The 11,432-nt window shown below is 37.2% G+C and overlaps 1 protein-coding gene across 1 annotated transcript; it reads left to right on the top strand.

The window, feature by feature from the left end:
* Positions 1-905: 905 nt before the first annotated feature.
* On the top strand, positions 906-10,915 carry LOC133299262 (probable xyloglucan glycosyltransferase 6). The gene is made up of 5 exons (XM_061498701.1): positions 906-2,040; positions 3,482-3,790; positions 4,776-5,066; positions 5,142-5,255; positions 9,769-10,915. Exons 1-5 carry the CDS (start codon positions 1,318-1,320, stop codon positions 10,402-10,404), a joined length of 2,073 nt encoding a protein of 690 aa, XP_061354685.1. The 5' UTR covers positions 906-1,317; the 3' UTR covers positions 10,405-10,915.
* The last annotated feature ends 517 nt before the right edge of the window (positions 10,916-11,432 follow it).

The following is an 11,432-nucleotide window of genomic DNA, read 5'->3' as shown; positions in this document are numbered from 1 at the left end:
TGTTTATATTAAACTCAATAAAAAAGTAATCGTAATTCGACAAATCTAATAGTTGGAATTCAAAATGCAACACAACGTAACCTTTGAACTCTTTTTGAGTCTTTGCAACGAGTATTGGAGTGTCGGAGAGTCGGTGAATGTCTACAGTGTCGGACACGACACGTCAGTGTCGGTGCTTCATAGGTCTAAGTTAGCATATAACAAAAAAAAATTGTATATTAATTACGAATATTGTACTCTTTTTTCTTCGCTAAGATTTTATCACTGAGTTTTTCTTACCAATGTTTTAACGAGGCATATTCGTAGTACATCATCGTCCGAGGGGAGTGTTACAAAATGGATATGCCTTTTTGTATTCTGAAACGATAATTCAAATTCTAAAAACTGCTGGAATTTAATCTCCAATTTATGATTATAACTATTGACATTTATTTTCCAGTTTATGATTGTTTAATACTAGTTTAATTACCATGTATTGTTGTAACCTTATATATATAAGTATCATTATGCTAATAAGATTAGACATTTTTCTCATTTTCCCTTGACTTACTCCATATCTTTCTCTTGTACGAATTTTCTTTTTTTGAGACATTTTCTTTTCTTTAAACTTTTTTTTTATAACAATACTCATATTTTAAAAGACTCAAAAGAAGACAGAAAAAAGAGGAAACTAACGAAATAAAAAAAAAAAAAAATCCTTGATTGACACTAATCACGGTAACATTGGGGCCAAAAATGCTATTAAAAGTCGAAAATTTTATTACTAACGGATAAACTTTATAAATAAAAATAACTACACTTTCTCTCGTATACGATGCAGAGACATACCTATTTGGCTCACTTATTCTGTACATAGTGATATGCACATGTTAACGTAATTGAAGTCACATGACTATCCCACTGTTGTCAACTAAAAAATACACCAAACAAATCCTCAAGCAATCTCCAATCTCCTCGTGTTCGTTACTTGTCTAATCCGCCAGCAGAACCCAGTTCACGCGCCACCGTCCTCCGCCGCACACTAAATCTGCCACCGCGGCAAGAAGAAGCGCGTGGATGCCAGAAAAAACAAAACAAAAAACATGAACCGTTAGCCCCTGAAAACACTTTCCAAATATAGGAAGCTCCTCTAACGTCTCTTTGCCTTTGGATCAGGCACACCACACTCACCCACACACAGAAACAAAGCCACTTAAAATCACAAACCCAAAAAAAAAAGAAAAAAAGAAAAAAAATTTCCCTCTGTCTCTTTCTTCTTACCATTTTGCTTCATTCATTTATTTATTCTTTCTTTTTTATTCTTCTATATTTCTCTCTATGTCTCGTGCACCGAACTACGAGTTTCAGGAATGGTGGAACAAGCAGAGAGAAAACAACAACCTCGACCTCTTCGAGGAAAAATCCGACCAGGTTGACTCCTCATTCGTCTCCGTCGATGTCGGCGGCAGGCGCAGCGGCGTCAATTCGGATCCGTCGGTTGAGAAGGAGCGTGGCCGGAGCGCGAGGCAGCTCCGGTGGGTGTGCTTGCTTAGGTTCCAGCAAATTGCCGCATCGCTTGCTTGGATATCAAACGGTTTCTTGTTCTTGGTACGCACCGCGAATCGCCGGATCGCCTCGCCGGATTCGCGGCGAGCCGATTCGGGGACATCGCGGCTGTACCGGGTGATCAGGGTTTTCCTGATTGTGGTGATTGTTTTGTTAGGGTTTGAGCTTGTTGCTTACTTCAAGGGATGGCATTTTAGCCCTCCAGCGGCAGCAACCGCCGCCGAGATGCTGGGGATGGTGGCGGTGGTTTACGCGCGGTGGCTCGAGATTCGGGTGAATTATTTGGCACCACCGTTGCAGAGTTTGACCAATATGTGCATTTTGTTGTTCATTGTGCAATCAGTTGATAGGATAGTTTTGATCTTGGGGTGTTTCTGGATCAAGTTCAGGAAACTCAAGCCTGTGGCTTCTGTGGATTATGGGAAAAATGCTGAGGAGAGTGTGGAGGATTATCCTATGGTGTTGATTCAGATTCCTATGTGCAATGAGAGGGAGGTAAGAAGATGTAGGTTCTGTAGTCCTTTCTGAAAATGGAAATTTTGTCCAGTTTTTTTGTAGTATATGGTGTGCTCTAGTTATGTTTAAATGCTGATTTGATTGTTTTCTTTATTTGTTTGTGATCTGTGCTTTTATTCCATCACATTTTATAGGCACAAAATTTACTGTTTTCTATAAATCTGAGATATTTTTTGAATGAAGGAAATTTATGTTTACACTGATAGTTTGTTAATAGACCCAATATAGGCAAATATTCTAATAAGCTGTTTCTATTATAAGTTAGAATAAGATAATCCAAAATAAAATAACATCCCTGAATAACAAAAGACAGTAAATAGTTCCAAATTAAAAGCTCTAATTGTGAAATTAAAAACCCTAACTTAAATAACAAAACTAATAGCCCACTCTACATCTCCTGTCATGTTCATGAAATTTGATGATGGACATATTTCTAAGGGTAAAATATTTCTAAATGAGCTGGGTATGTGCAGAATTATTTTTGTCATTTTGTGGCTTGAATGTCTGGTGCTTTGAGTCATACAGAGGTATTACATGGGCTGTGTGTGGCTGATTGAAGTTAGAGCTTTGTAACTTGTAGATGGAAAAAGACAAGGGTGTGTATCTTGGAGCTTAGAACTATGACAGAATGGAAGTTTGCTGTGACATTGTGAGTGAGATCGGGTTAGTTGTTGGGTTTCATTGATTTTAAAGTGGGAATGGCAGAGGATTGTTGTGTGTATGTGATTGTTTTAGGGGTAGAGATTTGTCTGTGTTCTCATCAGATGCTGCCTACTCAAATCACAATTGACCATACAACCACTTGCTCCTAAAATTCCATACAACGACAATATTAGATTCATTCTGCTCCTAATGCTCAACTTGGAGAAGCAATTACAGTGGCAAGCTTATGGAAGCAACTAGTATTCAGCTACTTAGACCTAAACAAAAAAAGATGAAAGAAAAAACAATAGATTTGGAAAACCTTTATCCACTTAGTAAGAATACTCAACCTATGCTTAGATACAAAGTATAAAAATGTATTTATAGATAGAGAATAAATGTATAAGTGAAAAAAAAACCTTTATATCAATGATAATTAGATATTAGGAGAGGTATATTTTTGCAACTCACATCCTACAAAATCAATAGTTTCCTCCCTTTCTTTTCATATCATCTAACTTTCCTCCTCTATTCTTGTCTCTCGTCAAAACTCATAAAATAAGTATCATTGTGGTTAAAAGGAGGAGGTGCATCCTTCTCATCACCAATGTTACTATCTGTCTGTTCCAATCAGCACCGTCCATCCTTCCTAGAACATTCACCATCAAATGCATTTTTATTTATGAGCTGAGCAATTAAGAATCTGATAACTTAATTTTTTATCACCCTACTCTCCTTTTTGTTATCAATACTTAATTTTTGTCTTGTTGCCCCATAGGTTTACCAGCAATCCATTGCAGCAGTTTGTATCCAGGATTGGCCAAAGGAGAGAATGCTTGTACAGGTTCTTGATGATTCTGATGAAGTAGATACCCAACAGCTCATCAAGGCAGAAGTGCATAAATGGCAACAAAGGGGTGTTCGGATAATATATAGACATCGGCTTATACGTACAGGTTACAAGGCTGGGAATCTTAAATCAGCAATGAGCTGTGATTATGTTAAGGATTATGAGTTTGTGGCAATATTTGATGCTGATTTTCAGCCAACGCCAGATTTCTTAAAGAAGACAATACCTTATTTCAAGGTAATTTAAGTTAAAAATACTGTTGACTTGAGTAAATAACAGCAGATATTTGAGTGTAAAAGAGAAATTTTATAGATATTTGTTATTTTTTCTTTATGTCTTAGATTGAAACATCCTTAAAGCTAGTTTAGTTGCAGAATCTCGAGTTGCTTTGGCTAAAAGTTGTAATTTAGAAATAGTATACACAGTTTCCCCCATATACTTGAGATTGGTACACTTTTGAATCTCAAGCATACGATTTAACATTATCTGGAAGGGTCTGATTGCTGTTGTAAAATCAGATAATCATTCAGAGGGAAGTGTGATAAGTTGTACATATGCTCGGCCACCTAAAATTTTGTACTATTGGTGTTTATTTTTATTTGTACCAATTTTCATAACTGGTCTTCAAGTTTCATTATTGACTCATGACTAGAAAAAATGAAAGAAAATTTCCAATATTTCTGGGAATCGAGTTCACATGTTATGGCACTAGAGTTATTGGCCTAATTCATCCAATTTGTCATAGAGTACAACTTACAGTCTTGATAGCGGAATATCTCCTATTAATATCATTGATACTTCTAGAAAGTTAAATACTTTAAATTTGATAATAGTTTTTCTTTTGTGATTCTTCAAATATCTTAAGCATCTCCATTTTGAAAACCTCCAGTTCCTGACTAGTTTGAATGATTAATTCTGCTCCTGCAAGATGTCATCATTCACATCAATGCTGCAACTGTCTTTACTATTCTCAAGTCCATCAATATGAGCTGTAAAAGTATTTGATGACTTCTATTAGAGTGACATAAACAAATCATTTCAAGATATAAAGAAGATTTTCATATCAAAGAAGCTTTCAATAGTCGAAACAAGTAGTAAAAAAATGCTTGTTTATTAATAGGTCATTTTAAATGAAAATTATTTTTGGGTCCTGTATTAAGCATCTGTCTAACCACTGTTTTTTTTTTTTTTTTTTTGTTCTCCTGTTTTGCTCTAACTAAAGGGAAAGGATGATTTGGCGTTAGTCCAGACAAGATGGGCATTTGTAAACAAGGATGAGAACTTGCTTACAAGATTGCAGAACATTAATTTATCTTTCCACTTTGAGGTTGAACAGCAGGTGAATGGTGTCTTCATTAACTTCTTTGGCTTTAATGGAACCGCTGGTGTCTGGAGAATAAGGGCCCTTGAAGAGAGTGGTGGTTGGTTGGAGCGAACAACTGTTGAGGACATGGATATTGCTGTTCGTGCCCATCTCTGTGGATGGAAGTTTATATTTCTCAATGATGTTAAGGTGCACTGTATTTCAATTTTTGGGGCCTAATCAGAAATGTTTTGGAGTTTTATATGTCTATTATGCTTCTTGCAGTGCCTTTGCGAACTTCCAGAGACCTATGAGGCATATAAGAAACAGCAACACCGCTGGCATTCTGGTCCAATGCAGTTGTTTCGTCTATGTTTTGTTGATGTACTTCGTTCAAAGGTATTGAATTCTGTGCCAGTTTCTTTTTAGAGTACTTGAATTCTTTTAAATCCAGGAAACTATTATTCTGTTATTATTATTATTATTGTTATCCTCAGAATATAAATAAAGTGATAGAACTAAAGGAACAGTAACTTTACTGCAAATTCTTCTCTCTACCCCTCCCCCTCTGTATAAACGTTTCCCCCCCTCTATCTCAATCATACCAGAATAATACCCTGCATCATTTTCCACCTGTTCTTTCTGTTATGTTCCCCATTCTCTGCACTAACTGAATTTCCCACTTTCATTGATTACAATTTCTCCATTTCCTTCCCCTTATGCCCTCATTGTTGCTATTAAGGACAACTTTCTTTGATGCAGACCCCATGCATTTCCTTTTATTTTCATATACGTGGGTCAGCAGCCCATCAACCCCCACCCCTAAAATGAGTGCCACCTTGTCCTCAAGGTGAAAATGAGGAAGTAGCCTCTTAATATCTGCAAGAGCTCCCAAGTATTGTCATGGTCACGTCTGGCCAATAACTTCAAAATAGGCAAAGAGAGACGCCATCCCTGTTGGAAACCGCAGCACCTGAAAAACAATGTAAGCACAACACTTCTTGAACAAAATCAGCAGCTATTTCTAGTGCAGAAAAAGGATTACTTAACGGAATGAAATGCGCTAAATTATTTGATCGGCAATAAACAAAATTGAGTTCTTCACCTTTGACCTCGGAAATCCCTGTATGAAATTCATGGTGACTTCTTCCACTTGAGCTGGAATGTGTAAGGGTTGAAGCAGTTCTCCAGGAGTTAGAGCCTGGTATTTATTCTTTTGACACACCTCACATTTAGCTACAAACTGTTCAATGTCACATCTTTCCCCATTCCAATAGAAAGCAGAGGCAATTTGTGTGTGCTTGTTGCGCCTGAATGCCCTCCCCATAGAGAAACATGAAAGTCAGCTAAGGTGACTGGAATTTTGGCAGATGTCGGAGATAAGACCAGCCTGTCCTTATAAATGGCATCCCTTAGAAATACGGCAGTGTGGATGAGAAGATGGGTTCTGCACTAGTTCTTGGAAAATCTGGTGTAACTGGCCATCCTCCAAACACTACTCAGACACTTCCTCCAAATCTGGGTTAGTTATCACAGAAATACCTTGTTCTCCAGCATCCGAGATAAAGTATATGCAGCTCCATTGTCTTTCCCTGGTTTGTATTGAATCTCAAAGTCAAACCCAGCAACTTGGCAACCCATTTCTACTGTTCACCAACTAGTTCTTGCTATTCTAACAAAAACTTTAGGCTTTTCAGATCTGTTTTGATGATTAAGTGGCTGCCTAATAAATTTTGTAGCCATTTCCGACCTGGAAGTACGATTGTCATCCCTCTCATAAACTGTCTTGCTTTTAGACCTATTTGACAAAACCTGACTAATGAACACCAAAGGTCTTGCCCTGCTTCATCAAGACTGATCTGATGCCCAGACCCAATTGCAAACTTTGGGCATGGCCAAAGTGGGCAGTTGCCCCATGGCTGTCTCTTCAATTGCCGGAGAGAATCCTGGGTTTGCTGACCCTGAGTAAAAATGTTTTTCATCAATAACTAACCAGTCATGAAGGCTCCCTTAAACACTGTCTGCGTGTTGAATTGGTGCAGATATCAACTTGAACTGCCTCCAATATTCTTCCTCCGGGTCGATTTTCAATAAACTCATCAATACTTAATATGGATTCTCGGAGAAAGAGTTTTGGAATCGTCCCAACAACTTGCCTTTGAATGTGTGACATGACATGTGTTGTGTGCTCCTCCCACTGATGGAACCAATTTACTGCCTTCCCCTCGAAGCAGATAGCTACTTTCACCACCTTATCTTCATCCGGAATCTAATTGATCTCAAAATACCTCTCAGTGTGATAGATCCAGCCATACGGGTCCTCACCAGTGAAAATAAGGCACCTCCAGTCTGCTCATTCTATCCTCCCTTTGACCCAATTCTCTTATCGTGTTCACCTGCTCTCTATTACTCCTGATTCCTTCATCAATACTCCCATTTTGTCTCTCCCTGCTCAAGCAAGCCAATCCAGTCCTCGATTCATGCATCATATCCACTTTCAACTTCCCATGTGTTTCTTACCATTCTTGGCTGATCTCGTCCATTCTGCATTCCAAAGCCTTAACTCTCCCTTCCATCCTAGTTGGTATCATTTCAGCTCCCAAGATCAGAAACTCTGATAACAAGTTGATAGAAACTGAAGAAACAGTAGTTTTATTTATCTAACAATGGATTCCAATCCTCTAACAGAAGGAATTACAACCTTAATAGAAAATGAAAGCAAAGAGATCAAAACAAGTAAAATCTAGTGCTGCAGTTAGCAATCCTGCGGCCACCCCTAACCTTGCTCCAAATTCTTCTCTACCCCTCTCTCCTTAACCCTCTCCGTATAAACACTTCTCCCCGCTGCATCAATCACACCAGAATCATTATCCTCTACCACACCAGAATCATACTCTTATTTATCATTTTCCACCTGTACTTTCTGTAATGTTCGCCATTCTCTGCGCTAACCGAATTCCACACTGTTTCATTCAATGCAATTCCTCTGTTTCCTGCATTGCTCCTTATTTCCTCATTGTTGCTATTATGCCCCACTTTCTTCGGACCACACCCCATGCATTTCCTTCTTTCATGTATGTGGGTAAGCAGCCCATCATAAAGTTTTATCCCTTTAAGTATTTGGAAGTCACAACTTGATTTCCAAGCTTTGTCTTTTAATAAGAAATCTAATTCTTGGTAATGAAAATTGAATAGTTGTTGCATAAATTCACTTAATAAGATGCACGGGTACATCATTGAGTTACCTGTTGTGATTAGGACTAGCATAGTTTAAGACATCCTACATAGACATACATCCACATCAGAGGAAAAGTGTCAATTTGTCGGTGTCTAATATCAAATTTATGCTACTAAGCTGCATAAATATTTTCTGCTTATTTGCTTCAATGATAATATAATTGTAAGTAGTTTACTTACTAGTAAGCTGAAGGAGTAAATAGTACTTGTTACTGTACCCAAAGTAGATACATGATTTATTGATCTTTGTACTCATTTATGCATTAAAGAGGCCGAGCTTGGAGCGGTGGTAAAAACTGCTCCTTTATGATTGAAAGGTCACGGGTTCAAATCCGGGAAAAAGTCTCTTTGCCAATATGTAAAGGTATGGTTGCGTAAAAGGATTGCCTTTACCGCTACCTTCGCTATTCGGGGTTTAATGGGGGGTGGTTGGGTATTCATTTATGCATTATTTGCATGGAGGAGATAAATTTACTTTTTTACTTTGACTGTGATGTTCAACATGTTATCAAATTTGACATTCTTGTTTGTGTATCACCTCCACATGTTGCTCAATATGGGCCTCTTGGCAAGACTGGCCGAGTATCATATACATCTTACTCAGTGTTAGACAATATTACACGTAGTATGTTTTTCATCTTCCTTGAGAAGACATGTCAGGAGTTAATTGTTAAAACCCAACAACTGTGCACTCCAAGAATGTGAAAGGCAAGTCCTTGCTTGATGCCTTGGTCTGAGTAGTGCCCATGGTACATTTTAGTCAGACAGCATCTTGTCTGCCTCGAGGCCAGAGAGAGCTCCTAATTGCTTCATTAATGTATTAAGTTCCTCCAGCCCCAGTCTTTCATGTCCTCTCTTTTTTTAAAATATTTAACTATCTACTGCTGATGCAATGGCATTTGAAGGTATTTCTTGCAAAATCATTAGATACTTCTCTCATAAAGCTATAAATTGTCTACCCATAACTCATTACCTTTCGGTCAGGCCTTTAACATGGAATTTAAAATCAAATTGGATCTTGGGTCTAATTAAGCATTTTCTTGTGCCTGAACGGCTGAACCAACGTTACTAAAGCCTCTACTATTTGACCATGTGAAAATGCAAAAGGGTAGTGGAATAATGCAGTGCAGGGAGTGAACTTTGTTTATCTCACCATTATTTTCTTTGATGATAAAAACGAGCTACCTGCCTGTCATCATTTTCTGAAGATGTTTGCTTAATGACGTAATTGTTAACTACACTACTCCATTGAAGATTAACTTACTTAACCATTCATTTGTTATCGTTATCTCATCTCATCTTTTTTAGAATATAGCCTCAAAAATTTTGCAAAAAAAAAAAAATCGGGGAAGGGGAAGGCAGCTGGGCCGGTGCATAAAGTGAATTATGTCAATCAATTTGCTTCCCTGATCATACCATCATGTTCAAAGCCTCCTATGGTCTATGTTCTCTCTCAGACATACATTAGAAAATGGTACTTAAATTTGTATAAAAATTTTGGCTTTATGAAATACTCATATATACTACAGATACGTTAAAACAATTATTCGTACAATTATATGTCCACATCTCACGCTGTATGTAATGCTAATTGGTTTATTTCATCAATTTTATTAAAATAATTTGACTTCTAGAAGGATCTCCTTTATCCTGATGTTAATTCCATTTGTACCAGGTTAGTTGGGGAAAGAAGGCCAATTTGATATTTCTTTTCTTCCTCCTGAGGAAGCTTATCCTGCCATTTTATTCATTCACCCTCTTCTGCATCATTCTTCCATTGACCATGTTCCTTCCAGAAGCTGAGCTCCCAGCTTGGGTTGTTTGTTACATTCCTGGAATCATGTCTATCCTAAGTATTCTTCCAGCTCCGCGGTCATTTCCATTTATAGTTCCTTACCTTCTATTTGAGAACACTATGTCAGTAACTAAATTTAATGCCATGATATCTGGATTATTTCGCTTCGGAAGTTCTTATGAGTGGGTGGTTACAAAAAAATTGGGAAGATCCTCAGAGACAGATTTGGTTACCTTTGAGAAAGAATCTGAACCTCTAATGCAATCTACTGGTCTTCATAGATCATCCTCAGATTCAGGCATTGAGGAACTAAGCAAGCTAGAATTGTCAAAGAAAACTGGGAAGACCAAGAAAAATCGTCTCTACAGGAAAGAACTTGCTCTGGCATTTATTTTGTTAACTGCCTCAGTTAGAAGTTTATTATCTGCCCAAGGAATTCATTTCTACTTCCTATTGTTTCAAGGGATAAGCTTTCTAGTTGTTGGTCTTGATTTGATTGGGGAGCAAGTTAGTTGAGCTCCAGATTCGGATTTTGAGTGGATACAAAACCTCAGATCCTCATTGATTCGAGATAAAGGCGGCCAAACTTAACCTATCCCTGAACACATTGATTTGAGCCTAAGATGTTCAGTGGTTTTTGGCTCCCAATTAATGCAAATCAGTGGCTGCTTGGCACCAAACTTGCAGTTCTGTTTGTTTTTTGGTGTAAAGACTTCTGCCTCATTGTTATTGCCAAGTCATATATGCCTTAAAGTTGTAAAAGTTGTTTCAGTTCAGAATGGCAAAATGTATTGACACGTGAAAAAAAAAAGGGCTTTACATTTCTGACCTATAATACCAATATACAGTTGCTTGTTGCCTGCCTGAACTGGAAAGATGGAAATTGTTAGATTATAACATTTGTTATTCTTTTTGAAAATTGACAAACTGTACAATCATATATAGTTTCATTGTATTGTTGCTTCAATTGTATTTGTTATCAGACTTAGATTTCTGGTACACTTCCCAGAAACCATGTTTTCATTGTTTCCCATTAATTTTATTGCTTTGTCTTCATCGTAGCTAATTCTGCACATTATCAAGATTGTGAAACTTGAGCCTTGCCAAATGGTTAACCTCAATATTACCTATGTGATATCGTAAAGCTTAACTATAAATTAGGAGTTTAAACGTATGGCAATAGACAGTACCAAATTTGTGCTGGTTTTACAAACTTATGTATATTTTGATAAAGCAATCACTGATGTATATTTTGATCGGCAAAGGTTAAAAATAATAGAAAAGTGGCATGGCACAGCAAAAGGGAAAACAAAGGTTAGAATTAAAAAAAAAAAAAAAAAGTTCTAAATTCAAGGGTGGTTATTGAATAAAATAAAACACTGGTGATTACTTATGCTAAAGATTCAATAAGCGCGACAATTAGTTTTCTAAAAAATGTTGGCTGTTTTGTATTTTACATAAGGAAAAATTCTGTGTGATTCAAAACGATATAAATTTAGATTCTTTTAAGAAAGAGATAGACACAAAAAGATATAGGTATCATT

Source organism: Gastrolobium bilobum, unplaced genomic scaffold (assembly GCF_033153095.1).
Source record: "Gastrolobium bilobum isolate Gb01-03AN ecotype WA unplaced genomic scaffold, APGP_CSIRO_Gbil_v1 utg41201, whole genome shotgun sequence".
NCBI lineage: Eukaryota > Viridiplantae > Streptophyta > Magnoliopsida > Fabales > Fabaceae > Gastrolobium > Gastrolobium bilobum.
This window is presented reverse-complemented; position numbering and strand designations above follow the sequence as displayed.

Coding starts and splice junctions, on each gene's coding strand:
- LOC133299262 (XM_061498701.1), top strand. CDS start 1,318: ATGTCTCGTGCACCGAACTACGAGTTTCAGGAATGGTGGAACAAGCAG. Junction 3,791..4,775: donor AGACAATACCTTATTTCAAG/GTAATTTAAGTT, acceptor CTCTAACTAAAG/GGAAAGGATGATTTGGCGTT. Junction 5,256..9,768: donor TTGATGTACTTCGTTCAAAG/GTATTGAATTCT, acceptor CATTTGTACCAG/GTTAGTTGGGGAAAGAAGGC.